At 35.7% G+C, this 20,853-nt stretch overlaps 2 protein-coding genes across 3 annotated transcripts; one reads left to right on the top strand and one right to left on the bottom strand.

Annotated features, from left to right (window-relative positions):
• Positions 1-408: 408 nt before the first annotated feature.
• Positions 409-17,262, bottom strand: LOC136818265 (uncharacterized). 2 transcript variants are annotated; one of them, XM_067074640.1, is made up of 8 exons: positions 17,186-17,262; positions 5,991-6,139; positions 5,283-5,507; positions 4,561-4,749; positions 3,461-3,706; positions 2,775-2,985; positions 1,964-2,108; positions 409-1,457 (listed from the first exon to the last, which is right to left on the bottom strand). In XM_067074640.1, exons 1-8 carry the CDS (start codon positions 17,232-17,234, stop codon positions 890-892), a joined length of 1,782 nt encoding a protein of 593 aa, XP_066930741.1. In that variant the 5' UTR covers positions 17,235-17,262; the 3' UTR covers positions 409-889. The 2 variants fall into 2 exon arrangements, with proteins under 2 accessions (XP_066930741.1, XP_066930743.1); XM_067074642.1 differs by lacking the exon at positions 17,186-17,262 and adding an exon at positions 8,256-8,534.
• LOC136818264 (uncharacterized) lies at positions 11,348-17,296 on the top strand. Its single transcript, XM_067074639.1, has 5 exons — positions 11,348-13,036; positions 14,209-14,436; positions 14,785-15,037; positions 15,827-16,365; positions 17,208-17,296. The coding sequence occupies exons 1-5, from the start codon at positions 11,446-11,448 to the stop codon at positions 17,255-17,257; spliced, it is 2,661 nt and encodes an 886-aa protein (XP_066930740.1). The 5' UTR covers positions 11,348-11,445; the 3' UTR covers positions 17,258-17,296.
• Positions 17,297-20,853: the final 3,557 nt, after the last annotated feature.

The following is a 20,853-nucleotide window of genomic DNA, read 5'->3' as shown; positions in this document are numbered from 1 at the left end:
ATTCTTTCAAATGAGAATTAATTAATTATAATGACACCGCAAGAGAAGTAAGAATTTGATCCTTTTTACACCTACCTGACTTTGAGACCATTTTACTAATTCATTTTTCTTAACAAAACTATGGCAATATCGACAACTGAATAAGATAGAGTAGGTCAACTTTAACAAAATAGATGGCTTTAAGATGACAATTAGCAGAATGTTTTGATGCAGGAAATGTGTCAATAAGTTTCTTCATTTTAGGTTGGCATAGATGACAGATAAAATCCAATTATACTTTCAATCTTATTCTGATATGAAAGCGTGATTTTCCTTAGTCTTTACATGCAGTAAAAATATCTCGACGACTTTTCATCGTTAGGTTTCTGAAGTATCATAAAGAAAGATATGATTTCCAACCTATCTGTGTCATAGTAAAGAATTATCTTCTTTTAATAAATATTACAATATTCAATACTTTAAAATACATTTTCAGATTTGACCTGTACAAAATATATTATCTTTTTCTATTTTTTATTAGGATATATTGATGGTAATTGAGGCCTTTTCATAAATTACTTTGCGAACATCTCTGTCAATCTTTTGTCTCGTTTTGGATTGATCGCTATGATAATTGCGTCCCAAAGGAGTTTATCAAAGCTTGATTCTATTCAAAATATCATTTTTAGTCTCTAAAACGAGGCAGTCGCTTGCTCTTGTTCTTGTTCTTGTAATTTATGAAAAAGTCTATCAATGCACGCTTTAAATATAATTCAATATAACCATACAATATGAAGTCATTTAGGGCATGAAAAGTTAAGCACTGACTAGTCGAGAAGATTTTATGGTACTTGATTTTAATTTTCTTGATACACAAACAAAATCAAGCAATCTGATTGGTTTAAAAAGGTCACGTGATCTTTTGTTCGATCATCAATTTAATCTCTTCCAAAGCATTGATGAACTTCTGTTCACCCTCATTCAAACTTTGTTCATCTTTACCGTTTCTTATATCGTCAGTAAACTTTAATAACGTCGTTCTCAGTCTTCCAACGATTTCCTCTATCTCTTTAGAGCTTGGTAAATCTTGATCTAGCCAGTCTCTTATTGACGTAGCTTGAGCAGATTTTTCATCGTCTTTTAACTTCTTTATACTTATACCAAAAAATACCATATCAATGGGCAGTAATATAGCACTAAAAACAACACCCGCGATAGCAAGTCCACGCCCGGCCGCCCCAGCTGTCCGAAATACAGTAGCAGTGACATCACTAACGTTGTCAATAGCAACAGCAAGACGCGCCAATTTGACAACAACGTCGACTATTACTAGAACTGATTTTCCAGTTTTCCCGACATAATGATACCATTTCCAAACATTTTCGATGGTTTTTTCGATATCTTGGAGAGATTTGAAGACATCGTTGACGATTGTTTCGTATTCTTCACGCATGCGCTTTATATCGTTCGCTGTTGACCTAAAGTATGTTAAAAATACCTCGGGTATTTTAATGCATGCCCCAGAATTGCATAAATTTTTCCGCCCCAGTTCCAGTCCCTAAACCATAACAAACTTTACATTTTTGGAAGCATATTTGGATGTAGAATACCATATTCGGTGTAACTTAATTTTGTTGTCAAAATATTATAATTAGAGATATCTTAAGAAAACCTGATCATGACGTCATGATTGATGACGTCATAAATACAAAAATGTGAATATCTCGAGAAATATAACTCGAACAAGCTTGGGGAACACAATTTTATGACTTTGATTATGGAGAAGGGTTTTGGTAGGGGTCAGTAACCTTTAGGATAAAGCGTGAGGTGTGGATATTACACTGCACAAGGAAATGTGGTGGAAATGCGAGAAATGTCAAGTTAAACTAGACCAAAATAAACATAAGCCTGTAATATAGCCTAATAGCTTCTCATTTTACATATAACTTTAAGAAATGTAAGTCCCATTAAGAAGTAGAGATACCTTTTTATACCATATTCAACAAAAGTGGAGATACTTGCGGTTAACCCGCCCGTTCCACCGAGAGCGGCACCCAGTGGAATCAAGACAGCCGATGCACCAAAAGTTGTAAACATCAAACCGAACCCAACAATGCTCACTATCCCTCCTGAAAAACATGACGTGATACAGGTGAGTCTCTTAAGTCTTAGTCTACCTTTATTCTGGACCAAGCTATATCCGGCTTCTTTGATCGGAGTTTTCAGAAAAGTGGTACCCTTTAAAAACCCTTGACGCAGTTTCTCGATCCCGACCAACTAAAATATTTGATAAAATTTTGAAAGTGATACCAGAATGGTAGCATTATTCGATGTGGATCAATTTATAATGCAATGAAATTTCCACTTAATTTTTTTTCAACCCACATTGAGTAGCTACCATTAGGGTACCACTTTCAAAATACTCCCATCAGAAATTTTACTTTGCGGGGATCATAAGTAGTAGTAGTGTTTATTTATTTATTTTATTTATTTTTTAGGATTCTTCCTCTTCAGGACAAATAAGAAATTTTTTTATCACGCAAAACTTGCTTTTAAATTGCAAAGGCTTTCGATTCTTCAGATTTACTAGAATTAGCACATGGATAGTGAAGGTGATTTGTAACCTAAATTCAGCCTTAAGAAATTCAGCCATGTCAAACAGATAAAATATCCGAGAACTATTGTTGACAAATTCAAAATAACAAACCTCCTATTAGCCTGTTAGACGAAAACCGCTTTTTTATCGCGATTTAACAAAGAAAAAATTTGGTTTGTGGGAAGGCACACTGGCTAACCTCCTATAGACACGAACAATCCAATAGCTTTTGCGATATGTGCGTTCTTTTTATTGCCATCCAATTTATCGGCGATTTGGATCATATCTTCTCGATGTGCATCTCGAATACATTTTCGAACGTTTATTAATTTGTTGAGACCTTCTTCTAATTCTTTGAATTGTTGTTTCAAATCTTCTTCGTAATACATTGAAAATGATCCCCTTAAATCCTGGAAGAATTAAGTTCAAAAGTCAAATACACCCCCTTCTCACAGACCCGGTAGGATTTGTTCAGCCAGTGGGTCTGTGAGAAGGGGGTGTTCAAATTGAAACTGCTTGCATTTGATTTTATCAAGTACCCAGGCAACCAAGAATAAGATGACTTAAAGGCTAGGATAGCTAAAAATAAGGAAAATAGATTAGGCTCAAGAGTATTCTTTGACTACGGAGAGGGATGTTTACGGAGAGGGATGTTTACGGTTCTGGATAATGATAATGAGGGACTGGGAAATGAGAGAAATTTGGAGACGACAAAATCGACTTTTTAACCTAAGTTTCTCTCAACGCTATATTCACGTTATGAACGTTCTAAAGTTTAAACTTTGTTGTATTCAAGCTAAATCCAGTGCGTAGCCCAAGTGGTGAAAGAAGCCTTCTACTTTACGCCTAGAACAGGGCCAACGTCAACCTTAAATGACAAAGAACCTGGCTATCGAGGTAATCTGGCATCTTTTGTTCGCCATATCTAATTTCCCTCGTTTCTTCACATGGTGTCATTGTTCTAACGGTTGCCACGGCAACTTGAATGTTAGTGAAACAACAATCAATAATGGTACCAAAGAGGCGAGGAACAGCGTGTGATATACGATGACTGTTGGTGAAGATTTGATCGTTGGTTGTCAGGAAGTTGGAAACGAACTTTAAGTGAGAATAAAGTCTTGGTGGATTGCTCTGAAAAAAATAGAAATCATGCAATGTAAAGTTAGTATTCCTGTCTTCTTAAATAAAGTAACCAGAGGAAGGCGAATTTTTCCCAACGGAATCATTACTCCTGTCTTTTTATAAATATTTCACCTAGGAATCGTGAGAAAATATAGCCATTGTAGTATCATTCCAAGGAATTGGCATCGTAACACAAACTCATAAAAGCTTTTAGCTCAAATGAATATTGCGTAGCGGTAACTTTCAATAAAAGAAATAAAAGCTTGGTAGGGGATGGACAGGTCATCCGTACTGTACTTTTATAATCTGATGTTTACAGCACGGTTTGAGCTATGAGTATGATTTTTGGTTTAATACTCTAGGGGCTGAGTTAGGTCCCGTATGCGCATTGGCGTATAGTCATTTTTTCTTTTGATCATGAAAGTATAGTCCTTGAAGAGTCAGAAAACGTGTTTGGCGTTTGGCACAAATTTCCATAATGGGGGATTTTAGATTTTCAACCCTTTTTAGCCTTCTTGCTTGAAAAAAATATACTTATACTATACTTTCATGATCAAAAGAAAAAATGACTATACGCCGATGCGCATACGGGACCTAACTCAGCCCCTAGAGTAGCCCTGTTCTCACTTACTAAAATAAAAGTATCGAAAGTTGCCTTTTCTCTAAGAATGTGAGACGTATAAAAGAATGGCAAAATTTGATTGGCTGTCCTGTGTTTTCATCTGCCATATGAGCACCATCTGGAGGTGGAAAAGTCAAACCTATAGCCCAAATCATGCTACTACATCACTATTAGTATATTAAAGAAGGAATCATGGAATGGATCTTTAGGCTAGAAGGGATCTCAATTCAAACAATTTTACCTTCAGCACCACATAAATAAGTGTGGGCAACAAATCATCGGCGCCACTTCCCGCCTTCTGAATGGCGTAATTCGCGTGTTTGCAACAATTAACGAGACATTTCAACATTTCGAACGCATTATTGTCACGTGTTGTCATGATAGCCAATGAGTGAACAGCATCTGACAAACCAGACAATGTGTTTTTGTCCTGAAAGTAGTAGAAATAGAGAAAAGATTTCTTAGAAACCGTATTTTTCCCGACGCCCACTCTAAAGGTCTCCATTGGGAGAGCCTACCCTTATTCCCATCCTAACACACCACTATAACTTCGCGAGACTTTAAGATTTCTAGGTAAATGTTGGAACCAATCATTTGGTTCATAGTTAATCACACTCATGTGTCACAGACCCGCTGGCATCCCCTTCCCACTGGTCAAAATTTCTTCCACGGTTGACAAAATGCATAACAATTTCAGACCCACTGGGAAATTAAAAATGGAAAGAACTTGCACTCCAAAACCATCCCCACTGGATTTTTTGACCTGGGAACAATAGAATCTCTATCACCTATATATTTTGATAGAAATTTTCATCCCCACAGTAGGAAGAAGTTCCACCGGGGCTGCGAGACAGGGGTGAGGTAATCTTCAAACCCCTGACTCAATTAAAAACTCCATTATATCAGAAAACAATAACAGATTAACTCTTTCATCTCATTAAGGATAAAAAACAAAAAGCTTACTTGTAGATCTAATTGAATCTTGAGATCATCAGGTTGTATCCATGCGTAAGATTGAATCAATTCATTCAATGATTTATCTTCCTCATCAAAATCAACAAATTCAGGGAAATTTATAGCTTTGGAGAGTGCTTGAGTGACAGTGTTGTCCAGTTTGTTCGTGATTTCACTTTTACCGTCATTTATAGTCAATTCTTTTAAGTAGTCGGACATCATGACCACTGCATCCTGAAATAGAGACGAGTCTTTATATTTCGAGTGCCAAGGTAGGCTGCATGCATCCCCAAATTAGTTTTGATATATATCAAAACTTATCAGAGGGGATGTGTGCAGCCTAGTGCCAAGGGAATTAAAAATCGCTCGATATATTGAGAATTTGAGCAAATTAGAGAGGTGAAATAACCCACGGTTATCTCAAGAGACCAATGAATCTATCGAATTGTGAAAAATTCAAGAAAACGAATGAAAAGGCAGGAGAAGTAGCCACCAGTCTAAAAATTGAAACTAGATCGCGCTTTAGATTATGGCAAACCAGATCTCTACTTCAAAGGCACAAAAAAGGCAAAATGACACATTTAGCATTTCATGGGGTTTCTAGTATTAGGATCATCGCCCGTTACCATTCCATCAACATAAGACCACTTTGAGAATATCACGGATACTTCACACTAAACTTAAAGCCAAAGTTTAAACCATTGGCTTGCAAAATACCTGATAGCTGATTGGTCCATTATCATCAAAAGAATTCGCGTTGTTTCCATCAATGACTTTTAGTTCTTCGTCCAAATCTTTCGATCTTTCTTGTTTATTTCCCATTATTTTAGTTGAGTTGTATTCTTCCAATGCAACATTGTTCAAATCTAAAATGAGAAAGTTATACTAAAGTTTTACTTTTAGTCAAAGCATGATCTCAACAGCATCAAGGTTAAGGAGGCCCCCCCCCAGCGGACTTTCAATTCACGAAAAACTTTTCCCCAAATTCACGCATTCGCGCAATGTTTTTTTTTGCAATTCACGCAATTTTCGTTCACACAAAGCTTTCCAATTCACACATTCACGCGAACCACTGGGGGCCCGTTAAGTCCTCTAAATCATATACAAGTTTCTTTTATTAGAATACAGTTTATGGGAAGATCTAGTCCGAAATTCGGCAAAATAAATAAGAACATCATAAGAACATGCCGACCAGAAAATTTAAGAGGTTATAGCTATGTTTGCTCATAGTCATTATAATAACTATGGTTTGCTCAAAATTATCTGACATTCATAAGAGAATTTCTTAATTGTAGTAGTTCTTTTACTTTTTAATTTTGAATTATACACTTTTTTTATAAGAATATACTTTATAAGAAAATTTATCATGAAATTGGTAAAAAATTGAACCTTGGAATGTCGCTTTTAAAGCTTTTTAAAATGGAAATGAACAATCATCAATCATCAATCCGGGGCTCAAATATTTAAAAAAATGCCACAATGCTACAATATTTAGTTGAATCAAGGACACTTGTATAGCGTAGCTGGACTGAGCACAAATTTATTTTCTTTGAACCATGTGTGTCGTCGTAATAATAGATATTGTCTTTCTTTGACCAATAAGAGGTCGTTCCTCATGTTTTTTCAACCAATCAGAAATACTTTTTAATAAAAGTACTTCACAATGAAAAACCATCGTCAGAAAGATGTATTTTGCACGGAAAGATATTTTATGAAATTCCTTTGACATGATTGCAATAACAAGAAAACAACAATCGAACAATTACTTTATAATGAGTTTTATCACGCCTTTATACAATCAAATCATTAAAAAAGAGAAAATTTTCTTTCTCATGAATGATGTTTAGATTTTTCTTTTAGCAGCTGTAGTATGATGTATTCCGTTCCTTGTTCGACATCTTGCTATAGCCATTATAAGATTTGGGTACTTTGGTGAAAGTTTAGGCGAGTTTAGGCTATTTTTTACTCATTTTTTCTTCGTCATTTTCAACTTCAACCTTCTAAGAGTTGTTTAAAATATTTGTTACACCTTGAAATAACTTACGTAATTTACAATTTAACTTTTTCGAAGGACCCTTTTTTCAAGGTTTTTGGCTTATAAATTGATCAAACTTATATTTTATTCTAAAAATCTCCATTCAGGATAAAGTCAAATATAAAATCTTGCAAAAAAGTCCTTTATGAAAACTAATAAACTTTGCAACAACTAATTATTTCAATTAATTTGAAAAAAATATTCTCAACCGCTGACCGGGGTTCGCGGATTCGCTACGACAGACATGTGTTAAAAAGAGAAAGAGAAATAGCCGTTGTACTCAGTCCAGCTACGCTATACAAGTGTCCTTGGTTGAATTAGATATTTGATTAGAAATTACAATTGAAAAAAAGGCCAAACTTTATGTAAAGAGCGCTGCACCTACACGTTTTTTTTATTAGAAGTTTATAAGAACATTCAGGCTGAAATTCGTCAAAAAATTAAGAACATCTTAAAAACATGCCCAGCCTCAGTTTGGAAAAAAATGACAAGAAACTACAATTTGTTCCTCTTTTCAAGCAGTTTTAACCGAAGGGATGGATTTTCTAAAATCGAGAGTCAAATATTGTCCAAATTTTACCAATTTTAAGTGCTCTTTATTTTGCATGATATTGTCGATTTAGAGTAGTCTGAAAAATTAAGAACACATTTAAGTAAATTTTAGGCTGAAAATTGCTAAAAAATTAATGAATAAGCACATCAAGGCTCAGCCAAATTTTAGGTGTTCTAATAAAAAACGTGCAAGCGTCTAAGAAAATACAAAAAGTTTCTAATCCAATGAAGATTGGGAGGGAAAAGAGGGAAAATATTTCGTGTTAAAAAAATTTAGAAAAATATATCGGCTTCTGCAAACTGTTACTTTTTCATAGCCAGTTTTCAGGCTATATCATCAATCAAAATCTTCAAAGATTCAAAAGTCTGCTCAAATTTTCAATCAAACTTATCACCTCCTAATTGGCCAAAGCTTGGTCGAGCTTATGATGTAATGGAGCAAAATCAACCAATCAATGTGTAAATGGAATGGCAATCGTATACAGTACAGTATCCTGTATGCTTGTTATGAAATTTCATTTACTTCTGTACCCTAACATAATATCCAAAATTCTACAGTAACAGTAAACATCCAAGCTAAGCAAGCAAAAAGAACTCAAATATTACTATCATCACACATCAAAAAATATGTTTCTTTAAAAACGTACGATATAAGTTTTCTCATATTACGGAAAGCTTTCACTATTAAGTCATAACGACAACATAACAACAAACCGTTTAATAAACTATTTTTTCATAATAATTTGAGATGTTATTAAATCACTGTGATGGAGAGCTGTCTTGTTTCTTAAAACAAAAAAATCGCTCGAACTCAAAACAGTAGAACCTTTACAAGTCTAAGGAAAGTTTGAAAAAAAAATTGTCCGATAAAATATGCTGTGAAGAAATACTATGAAATGATAACAAACCCCGGGGGGGGGGGGGGTACTTAGGCAAATGGAGGGTACGGTATGTGCCGCCCTTAAGGGTGAATTGAATCCTTTGAATGTTCTTATAACTTTTTCAGTTTTAAGTCTAGAAATGTTCTTATAAAAAAAACGTGTTATAGGCTGCACGCATCCCCTCCACTGGACCTATTAAACGCTGGACCAAGCTTCTCAATCCCAGCCAAGCAAAATCTTTGATCGGAGTTTTTTGAAAAGTGGTACCCTAATGGCGGTACTACTCGATAGCGGTGTAAATGCATCGAGAGCGCTAGGTCTACTTTTCCTCAAATTCTTTTGATGATGTAGCGACGTTTTAACATTGCAATGGCTTCTTCTCGGGTACCAATTCAAAAAAAACTCCAAAGATCAAAGATGGCGGATATTGCTAGGTCCAGGGATATATAAAGGTCAGTGATCCCCTCTGATATGTTTTGATATATCAAATCAATTTTGGCGATGCACACAACCTATATGCGTAATGGCCGCAAGCACAAAGGTATATACAACCAACCAGAGAGAACGTCATGAGATGAAAACAAGGGTGTTAGCCGAGAGAAATTTCTGTACGTTAGTGTTAACCAATCAAAGCTCTTTCTGATGTACTAATTTCACACCATTGCAACTAACTGTTTATTAAACATCAACTCTGTCAGCTCTCTTTTTACACCCCTTTCTCACAGTCCTGGTGGAACTTCTATCGACAGTGACACCTCCTTCTCATAGACCCGATAGGGTTTTTAAACCCGTGGGGATAGAAATACTGGACTGAAACTCAATGGGGATTGATATTCCCAAATCTTTAATGTCTGGGGATTTCGATTCTTTTGCTTTCAAGTCAGAAAATTCGGCGGGGATGGGAAAAATGGTAAATATTTTTCAGTGAGGAATGGGCCGTGGGTCTGTGAGAAGGAGGTGTACAATAGGAATAAAAATTTCTATTGAAATCTCAATGAGGATAGAAATTCTATTTTTTCCAGGTTAAAAAATCCAGTGGGGATAGCGCAATTTGTTTGGGATGAAAACGAAATCAAGTTTCCAGTGGGCAATAGTAGAGTATTTTTTCCCACCGAAGACGAAACCCAGGGTAGGGGGCACTTAATTTATAAACAACAGAATGTGCCGCTAAAAAATAAGCTATCAAAATCGGACCATTACAGTGTATTTTATTGAATATTTCTGACCCTCACAATGTAGCTTGATTTCATGTCTCATTTTGCTAAAGCCACACAAAAATGAGCCTAAAAGGCTGACAAAATGTGCAAAACAAATCAAAACTATAAAGATACATCAAATTCTTACTATCAGATTGCAATTCAGCTATCCTAAATCACACACTTACAGTGTGTCCAGCTAAAAGAAAGACAAGACCCTTGTAGCACTCTATCAAAAGCGCACCCACAGTGAATTACGAGGGTCTCGAAAAACCTACTCTTAAGGGCAGCACATGCCGTGGGTCGAACCATATGAGTATCCCATCCCTATGAAATTTCAGCCAAACTCTCGGCCAAATTTTCCAGTTGGTCAACACAGTGGTGTCTTTTTTATTCAATCATTGGGACTTCCCAGCTATATGTTACAAGGTAAATTCCCTGTTGATTGTTGAGGGAAAGAACCAGTTGTAACATTACGTCAGTATAATAATTAATTAGTATGTACGTATGTACTTTACAATAATGGTAGATCTCTTTATTGAACAGGGAAATATAAGACGTACAGAAAAAAACCAGATCTATGAACCTTGTGTTAAAATGTTAAAGTGATTTGCTATAACAGATAAGGCTGCTATTTTCTTGTGATATAGATTGAGAGGGATTGATGTGTTTCGTCTTGTTAAAGTTTAAAAATAAAGTTTAGTTGTGTTGGTGGAAATTTATTTTCTCTGTAGAGGTTTGAATTAGGGCGTTTTTCACATAATATAGTTGTTTTGGAGAACGCGACCGGACGGAGAGATTTTTTAGAAATATGTGCTCTTATCTTCTAGGAGACCACATGTTACGACCTTCAATTTTTTTATACAAATGATGTGTTCTGATTTCTAGGGAACCTTTATCGCACTATTTGTCTCACTAAACTTATTACTACTTTATTGTTGGATGTGTTCTAAAATTTAGGAAAACATTTTGCCAAAGATGTACCTGTAAGATATTTGTTTTCTCCACGAAAGATGTGTTCTGAAAATTTCTAAGGTTACTAGGCAACAAGATTACATCAATTTTCACTTGATTATAAAGCCTTGTGGCTCTTTAAAATATGTGTTCTAGGGTTACCTAGACAACAAGAACACATTATTAGATGACCTATATTATACCTCTGTCTCGTCAGAACACATCATTATTTCTAGCTGATTAATTTAAGAAGCTCTGATCAGAACAGATCAAAATTTCTAGCTGAGACATACTCTTAGAACCTTTAGAACACATCGGGAAAAAAGGTCGCCTCGCCGGCTGCTTTCGTAAATTATCTTATCTCTAGGCAACTGTTGTGGAGTAATTAGTTTTTCAATAGGTCGTCGCGTTCTCTAAAAGATTTATATTCAATATTGGGAGAGGCCCTTTGCCCTTATTGGCGGATGAAAGCAATATTGATTTTTTGATTTATGATATTTCATATGATTCAAATTTATTGAGTCAACTTTTCTTTAAACTAGATACAATGAGGAATGGCAACTGCATCAAGTCCGACTGTATCCTCTCCTGCTTCACATGAACATCAACATCAGTTGTTTGCTATTTGTTCAATTGGACAATACGCTCTGCAACAACTACTCAAATATTTTACTTACAATCCAAACTCTGGTATAACTCCAGAACAATCTTTGAGTCAAATTTTCACGAATCGAAAACGAACTATAAAAGACAAATGTAAGAATATATTCAGAAACCAAGGATTAATAAACATTATCTACACAAATGTAGGTAATGATATATTTCAACCTTCAATCAATATATCCAAATTTGATATCTCAACTCTCAACGATGTGTTTCGGCACGTTGAAGACTTCGAAACTTCAAATGTCAATCGCCGTACTGGTTGGACATGCAAAGACCCCAATCATGTCAGTGGGGGTAACAACAAACGTGTTTGCTGCCAGAAATGCTGGACATGTCTAGATTGTGTTCTTAAGGCCCATGGAACACCAACTTGGCAAGAATTGTTCGAGAAAGGGATTATTGTCAAACCTGTCAATCCAAATTTCGTATGTCCAATGTTGCTGGTGAGATTGTCAATTGATATTATTGGCTTGTTCAGAAACATCACCATGCACTTAACCGAAACTAAATGCAACGAAATGGATTTCAACCTTTTCAATGACCCTGAAGTGCCCAATTTTACATCTTGGTCTAAAATAAAAGAAGCATTATGCTTTGCTGTTGAGAACATTCTGGCTTATTTGGAAAGCTTTGGATACCTTAGTCCCGGTGATAAGCAAAGACATGTTGAAGCAATACGTCTCATGGGGACATCATTTGATTTATCGATATATGGAAATGCAGCCGAACAGTTCTTACTGCTGGAAAGCCATACCGCAGCCACAGAACAGTTAAACTTGATTCAAGCCCTTTTGAAGGAGATTAAGTCTTCTATTAAAGGCCTTACAAACTTGAAAGTTGAAATGAGAGTATCATTTGAGAAGGATATTGATTTCCACTTGCACTCGCCAGAAGCTATCAGTATAAATGCAGCTTTTAAGCACGCCTCAGAAGTGCATTTTGCTGGACTCAAAATTGAGACAGATATGCTAAGTGCTAAGCCTGTAGTAAAAACAGCTTTTGAAGAAGAAAAGGTGGTAGTGATTTTCAAGATAACATCAGCCGTTGTATCATTTAAAGATTACAAAAACTTTTTGACTGATCAATCAGCAAAACTTTGGGCGGAAATTGAAAAGACCTTTGAAGAATTCCTCCCAGACGCTGCAGTTCGGTTAAACAGCTGGGAAGTTGGCTCTATCATCATCAAAATGTCCCTATCAAAAAAGAATCAAAAAGCTTGGTCCAAGAGTGACAGATTCGAGATATCTTGTCTCCTACCAAAGATTACTGAAAAGTTGCAGATTTTTATGCCTCAGACTCAATGCCATGGTGAAATCTTTAACGATTATTCGCCAGAGAGAAAGTTACAAACGAACATGCACGACATTATATTCTCGGTTCATACAACATCTGTATCCATTGCGGAGCCGTTTAAAAATTTTAACAAACAGATAATGCTCCAACATTTTCAAAAAGAGCTGCAAGTTAGAAATTTTACAAGTAAGTTACCAATTGTTTTCCTCATTGATTTTGCGGAATAGTTTATGAATGACCGTTCCAAATGGTTCCAAATCTCATAAAAGTTCGTCTGTTACCAGCTTTTCACGGCATTGGCTCATTAGCTTTTTCTAATTATTTGCACAGTGATGCAAAATGGTGATTCCCAAAAAGTGACGGATCCGGTTGCCGGAAAAACCGGTTTTTTGGAATTTTCTCGAGATTTCATCATTAGTTTTTTTTTATTTTTTGCACAAAGATGCGTATTAGCAATGCCCAAAATGTGGCTAGTCGGATTTTAGAGAAAAGTTTTTCCCGGCCGAAAATGCCGGAAATATGCCGGAAATCACCGTTTTTGCAGATTTTCATTGTATTTTTTCCTCGTATTTCTTTGTTTTTCACACGAAATTTAATGCGTTATGCATTTTCGCTTAAACGCTATATTTTCTGACTGATTGTTTTCATTTTTCTGCTTATTGCGTTCTAACTTTCATCGTCAGGTAGGTCCACTCTAGAATAATTTTTTCAAACTATTGTTTCCGCCAACTGTTTCCAACAAAGTATTTTACTTTTAAAGATATTTTATCTCCCTCACAAGAGGAATGTTTCAAAAATTAATCAGCTGAAAATTTTTGATTAAGAATGTCAGGTTGGAAAATGCTTATAGGAAAGGAATTAACAACAACCATGAAAACAATAATACTTTAATACATTAATACTTTTTCGAAGCGGGCTACACGGCTTTTTGTGCAATGCAATTGGTTCTTTTCGCATGACAACGGGCCTACACTGGCCAGAGTTGCCCGTCGTTAGGAAAATTCATTGTGACGTCTTTTTTTCAAAGGAAAATGAACAATGCGTTGACATCATTTCTCTCCTTTTTTATTTCTGACGCCAGAAATTATAACAATTTCTCTTTTCGCTTGTTTTTTCGCTTTATTTGCTATTTTTCCTGGATAAAGCGCTAAAAATCAATCGAAGCTGAAGGAAACGGCTAACAAATTCAATAATGACCGGTTTTTTCGGGCTGTACTGAAAATATTGCCCTAGGTCAACGCAACAACCTCGCAAGCTCGGTCGTTACTTGACCTCGGGCAATATTTCTCAGTACAGCCCTCACTAGCCGGTCATTATTGTATTAAAGGAAGTTTTCAAGTCTTACTACCTCGTTTTAGGTGTTGAGGTTCTCAAAGAGCTACACATACCGAGAAAAGAAGATCAGAAGACAGATCATCTTCAAAATGAGATAGAAAATTTGACGAAGCTGATATGTGAACTGATTGAAAAAAGGATGGAAATCAAAGACACTTTTGGAAAAGAAATGGAAAGTCTAGCTAAGAAATTGGATATCACAACAGGCAGCCAAGTGTTAGGAGCTGCAGCAACAGTAATTGGTGGTTTAGGTAAAAGGAGCATATATCCCCGGGGTTAAAATTTTGGCTAGAAATCCTTGCCTCTTGTCATTAATGTGATATTTATAACCAGAAACTTTAATGACGAAAAGTAATTAATTTTTTCGCTTTTGATTTGGATTATAATAGTTTATGAACAGAATCTTGCTTTACTAATTACTAACCTACAGGATAATGGTCATTCAGTTGTTGGAAAGGTAGTTATTTACTAAAAGCCTGTAAATTACTATAAGCCTGTAAATTTGACTTTATAAAGAAAAAGTTATTTCGCATTTCAAATAGCAGGAAGTGGCATCAATGGTATCCGCCCACTTAGAAATTCCACTTTTATCTTTATAGGTGTAATCGGCGCAAGTAGCTCTGCGGTGGCTATTGGCTCGGCAGCTGGATTGGCGGGTAGTGGTACGGTAGCTGCCGTAGCTGCCGTGGCTGGTGGTTCGGCAGCTGGTGCAGCTTGTGCAGCTGGTGGTTCGATAGCGATAGGCTTCCTTACCGGCTTCCTTTTCGCTCCGCCATTAGCTTTTGCTTCATTGGTTGGTGGTTTAATGGTATTTGGTGCTGGATCTTATGCAAAGAGTGGTTTGACTACAAGGTTATATAAATCTCTCTTTTCAGTTTGAATTATAACCAGGTACCTTAAGGAAATTTATTTTCGCGGCAACTAATTTTCGCGAGACAGCTTCCCTCGCGAAATAACTAAATTTTCGCGCGACTTATTTTCGCGGCTAACTTCAACTGTAAATTTTTGCGAGGGACTATATTTCGCGAAAAAGGTGAAATTCGCGAAAATACCCTTAAGGTAAATGAAACACTTGAATAATGAAATGTGAAGCTATTATTTTCCATCCAACATGCGTTAAGTTCAATCTGGCATTTTAAATGCAGCACGAATCTCGAAAAGGTCTCATTTTTTCTTTCTTGGAAAAGGTTGCAGATTACACTCCAGCTCTTTGCGCTTTAAACCCAATGCTTGATGAAAATCCCAGTTTTAGTGATGTGCTCGCTAACTAAATTATGAATTCATTACAAAAAATCGGGTTTTTCTTAAGCCTTTAATTGTTGAAGTTTCAGCTTGGCTACTTGTATTTTTTAGAAGTTGATTCGTCATATTTAAACTAACTGTTCTGTTTAAATATTTTCATTTCTTATCAATTCATACTTTTTCTGAGAATCAATTATGAGGTCATACTCCAAATGACTCAGAAAAATAACTTGGAAAATTTTTCAATTGCACAATTGAGAATATTTGTATTTAGCCAAATCATACATCATACCATCAGTAAAATCACCGGCAAAATCACTATTAAAATTTCACACAAACTAGCATAGAAGCCGCGGCATGAACAATAATTTCCAGTTCTGCTGTTTTTCTGCATTCTAGATCAATGGTAACCAAAGGATACGAAAAGATTGAGGGTGAAGTTTTAAAATCGTTGCAAGAAATTGAAAAACATATAAATACGACCTTGAGATCGTTCAATATGGAAGACAACTGGAGCGGCGTTATTATCAACATTCTGACTGGAACAGTTTTAAAATTGGCGCGTGTCTCTGTTATTATTGGAGACCAAAAAAACGAGGTTCCAATTTATCGAATTGGCAATCAAACCTACAGAGTAATACCATCACCAATAAGCTCGATTCCGGACAAGACAGAAGACGACTGGTGGAAGGACTTAGCCAATGAAGTGAAATCTGCCAAAGCTAAAGCTATACGCGAATGGCTAAATGAAGATTTACCAAGCCAAAAAGAAATCAAAGACATATTCGGGTCATTGCAGAGGATTTTAGAAAGGTTCGTTCAAGGCATTAAAGAAGGTAATTGTGGACAATTAGAAGAATTAAAAGTTGAATTGGAACAACTTTCACTCGAAGTAACGAAAGATGACGTTGTGGGTGAAAATACGTTAACAAGAGCAGGTAATGTTTTTATCTTGGTTTTGTTGAATTCGATGCAACGATTCTCTACTCTCAGGTCCCTAATAAACTGCTTGTTAATTTTTCGGGGGGGGGGGGGGCTAAACCATTTTTGCTTGATTGGGGGCTGCGAGTCTTGATAGGTTATAGAAATGGGGGCAGAGCCGATAGGTTCCAAATATTTTAACCCCTTAAATGCCAATGTCTAGTATATTGGACATGGGCTATGCCAAGTTTGAGTCAGAAATCGTCATTTTTGGTCTAACTTGTAGGAATTGGATTGTGCTTCATGGTCAAGCAAAAAAAGTTCAAAGCTGAGTCTTTCCAGCGAGATTTTTCAAAAAGTAAAAGAAAAGAGCAAAAATTTGACAAAGATCCACTTTTTTCAAATTTTGACAGTCTTTTGACCATTTTCGGTCAACGAGTGATCCAAGAACTTCTAAGTTTTACTTTATTCTGTCCTTTAGCGAATTGATTAGAAGTTTTACCACTGGGCATCTTTCCGCTGAGCGGACCTGACTGCCCTTCACTCCTCTGCATTCTATGTTTTTTCCTTTTCTGAAATCTATAATCAAGGACATATATGTTTCTAATTCGTCCGTCTCGCCATTATTGTCCTTGATTATCTTTTTATTTATCTTTTTTTATTTAGGACATGCCATAAGTTACACGATTTAGCAAAGAGCTTCAAAAACGTTCGCAATGATTCTCTACCTTATATGTGTGATGCATTAACATTAAAATTAAAATTGAATATAAAAACGTGATTCCCGATACCATTTTAGAGTAAACTAAATATTAAAAAGTATTAAATATGTAATACCTTTTTCTTCATCTATGTTCAGATAGTGGATACCTATCCTCAGAAGCATTCACTGGGACATTTGCCGAATAATGAATCAATATTTGTTGGTAATGATCATTTAATTTGTTGGTCACAAGGATTTAACAACCAACCTTGCGTGTGTAGTCAATCATCTGTCGTTCCCGCGTCTGAGAAATCTTTATAGCTGGTCCTTTGAGTCTATTACGTAGCAAGTGATAAAAGCGCCATTCATCGTTCGGCAGGACGCGAAAAAAAACAACTGACTCGAATACAAACACAGTAGATCATGTAATATTTTTGAATTTCAATTTCTGATATTTTTAAATTGTAATCTAAAAGAAAGAAAATATAATATGCATACTCTCGGGTACCTAATAGCCGTCCCCCCCCTCTAATTAATTTTTCGAAAATTTTCCACCCAGGACATTCTTATTCCAACCCCCCCGCTTATTAATTTTTGGGAAAATGTTTTTGAATGTTCCCTTTTTTGTCTTAATTCTGCTGTATTAGCCTCCTTTTCAAGCATTTTCCACCCAGGACATTTTTATTCCAACCCCCCCGCTTATTAAATTTTGAGATTTTTTCCAACCCCCCTGCTTATTCCAACCCCCCCCCGGCTATTAGGTACCCGAGAGTACATGATTTGGGTTTTTAAAAGTATATGTAAAAATTAGAAATTTGTAGGTTCAGGTCTATGGAAGGAATATTTTGGTTAAAATTTCATCTGGTTATCCCTTTAAATTTCTAACAAATGAATTTATAAATTGTACGTGATATTTTGTAATAGTAATTTTTGATGAATTTTATAAGAGTGTGGAAATTATTCTAGTCGCGAGTTGCAAGTTTCGAGTTGGGGAGTTGCTAGGTTCGAGTTGGGGAGTTTTTTCAGCTACCGAAAAAAGAATAACATACATCAAAAGTACGTTTTGAAAGTAAGTGTAATACGAGAGTAATATATAACACATATAATACGAATAATACATATTATTATATACCTGTAGGCAAAAGCAGCCATTGAATAATTCCTGATAATACCATGGCTATTATACCACGGTAGAATTTTTTTTTCAAATTTTGCTTTCAAAGTTTGATTTTTTTTCTCGTCTCGCGAAAATTAGTACACGCGAAAATTTATCCACTTAAGGTAATTAAGAAAACCATTAAAAAAGAAATACATTCGAACGTTCGATTATGGGAGTGTTTTAAGTGAAACATTCGACTATTGACACAATTAATGTTTTGTTTTTGCCTCTAGGTATACAATAAAATATATATTCATTAGGTTTTCGAACACCTGTAATTATGCTCATTTCCCTTAAACACGTGCGCTGAGAGTATCGAAAGCTATTTTCTACTGTCAATTCATATCCATCTATATTTCCAGCATCACATTGAGTGTAAACGTAATTCTTGATTGAAGTGACTTTAGAACCATTATAATTTATATTTTCATCAAAATCCTTATTAAAAAGTGTCAATTCCAATGATAAAATGAAAGAAAGAAAGAAAGCGTATCTCTACGTATTTTGTAAGGCTAAAATGACTGTCAACTTATATCCTTATACAACGAGCATCACTTGCAATATGATTAATATTAATGGGGAAATTTAAAGATTTTGTCAATATTTCTACTAGAAAGTGTCATGTCAGCATTATGACAATGACATATAGCAGTACTAATTATTTTGGCTTTGCTAGCCAGCACCTTACTATTTTCAGGATCTTAAAAGCCAATAATATGTCTGGTACTGCCTTATTTGAAATTTGTACTTTTGAGCTACATAAATTTAACTCTAAAATCTTCGGTTGCCGTAATTTTATAGCAACTCTCCAATTCGAAACTTGCAACTACCCAACTCCCAACTTACCAACTAGAAAATTACCTAGACTCTTTCTATAACCTACTTTATTACTACCACATAGAGAAAGTGTCTACTTCGCATCTATCGTTTCATTTTCAAAACAAAGTTAAAACGCATGCGTGTATCTTTATTTTATGCGCCGCGATTAATAAATAACTTTTTAGTTTTAGAAATTTACCGATTTTTGTATTCGTTTATACTACTTGAGGATAAGAAAAAAACGTTTAAAAACTAAGATATTTTGTTATAAATAAATAAAAAAAAAAAACATTTTACTGGATAAAGTATGTACAAAGCAAACCGGCCTACAAACTACTACTGAAGGTTAAAATATTGTTATTGGGTCTCTATTGATCCGAAAATTTGTGACAGAGGCAGCCGAAACCAAAACTGCTCGTAGATATGGGACAAAATCATTAATTTTGGGGTTTTATCACCAGTATATATCCTTGAGGGGAGAAAGACTACGATCCCAAGAAAGTTTCTTTGAATTTGCGAGAGAAATTTGGATGGGGTTAAACCCTTGCACCATTGTATGTTGACATCAAAAGACTGATAATATCATAATGTCTCGAGTGCACCACAAAAAATTAACACTTTGAATTAATCAATAAATTCAATCAAACTTTTTCGCATTGGAAAGAGAAAAGATTGAATTTTGATGAGCCTTCTATCAAATTTGGGCAAGTAGATCAAAAGGTATGATTTAAACAATAAAGAATTACTCCATATACTCCTTAAAAACGTCCAAAAGCAGCTTTTAAAATTCGAATGATGGTAAAATACATCAATTTTTGTTTCCAACTAAAATTCATTGTTTTATCGAGAAATAGAAGAGAAATGTACGGTAAGTAAAATCGTCTGTTTAAACACGTGCAGAAGATTCCATTTATTGCGAAGCGAATTTATGAGCGAAGCAGTTTTGCTATATTGTGCAAGTACCTTTAACTTCTATCCCAAGCGAAAATTTGCTATAAAATTTGCTATATAAATCACATCTTCAAACCGATGATTTTATCAAAATGACCTTGAATGGTTTGGCTTAAAGCCACGAAAACTTTCTCGGTTTGGTAGCTAGGACTGCGAAAAATACCGTTTTAAAATGGTGTACCCTAGCAGTGAACAGCAAAAAAATTACCGGAAGCCGAAACACGGACTTAGAATCTGAAGTTGATCAGATTGCCGCGCGGGCGGCACGCATCTAAGCAATCTAAGCAGTTGTTCTTCGGTTTTAAATGTTTATTTTGCTGTTAAATGAAAAAAAATTAGTTTGAACGGTGACAGAAAGGATCTTCATCATCCCACATATGATACTTGCTGTTAAAAGTCGAGGGATGATGAAGATCCTTTCTGTCACCGTCTGTCCAATCAAAAAGAGGTTTTTGCAAGTCGCGCGGGCGGAAGGAGTGCTCTTTTATTATCTGATATTCCGATGGCGGATTGGCGGCCGCCCACGCTAAAGCTCTAAAGGGAGCGGGCCAATTTCCCATCGGAGAGGAATGATAGTCGGCCTTTGATGTGCCGCATCCTCAGTCGGGTTCAACAGTCCTTGTCCGTAAACCTAGAAATATTTCGGTTGGACCCGCCAATCCCCGAAAACGAGGGCTGGGTTACCAGACCTCCCGCTGCAAAATTCTTGACGCGGTCTCGCAAAATTCCGTAATGTAAACCTTCCAGATGTTGAAAATTTTCCCGACCTTCAGAGCTTTAGCGTGTCGGATGAAAATTTCACCATCTGGGTGCCAGATAAGCTCTTTTAGTGAACGAAACTTACCTTGCAAAATCAAGTGGATATTCTATGAT

The sequence above is a fragment of the Clytia hemisphaerica genome, unplaced genomic scaffold (assembly GCF_902728285.1).
Source record: "Clytia hemisphaerica strain Z4C2 unplaced genomic scaffold, Clytia hemisphaerica genome assembly, whole genome shotgun sequence".
NCBI lineage: Eukaryota > Metazoa > Cnidaria > Hydrozoa > Leptothecata > Clytiidae > Clytia > Clytia hemisphaerica.
The sequence above is the reverse complement of the archived record's forward strand: the minus strand, read 5'-3'. Positions and strand labels throughout refer to the sequence as shown.

Bases quoted from the DNA above. Each gene is read 5' to 3' on its own strand.
- LOC136818265 (XM_067074640.1), bottom strand. From the start codon at position 17,234: ATGCTTCTGAGGATAGGTATCCACTATCTGAACATAGATGAAGAAAAA. The intron at 4,750-5,282 runs GTAAGCTTTTTG...TACTACTTTCAG, and splicing joins AGATTCAATTAGATCTACAA to GACAAAAACACATTGTCTGG. The intron at 1,458-1,963 runs GTATCTCTACTT...AACATACTTTAG, and splicing joins GTTGAATATGGTATAAAAAG to GTCAACAGCGAACGATATAA.
- LOC136818264 (XM_067074639.1), top strand. From the start codon at position 11,446: ATGGCAACTGCATCAAGTCCGACTGTATCCTCTCCTGCTTCACATGAA. The intron at 14,437-14,784 runs GTAAAAGGAGCA...TTATCTTTATAG, and splicing joins AACAGTAATTGGTGGTTTAG to GTGTAATCGGCGCAAGTAGC. The intron at 15,038-15,826 runs GTTATATAAATC...TCTGCATTCTAG, and splicing joins AAGAGTGGTTTGACTACAAG to ATCAATGGTAACCAAAGGAT.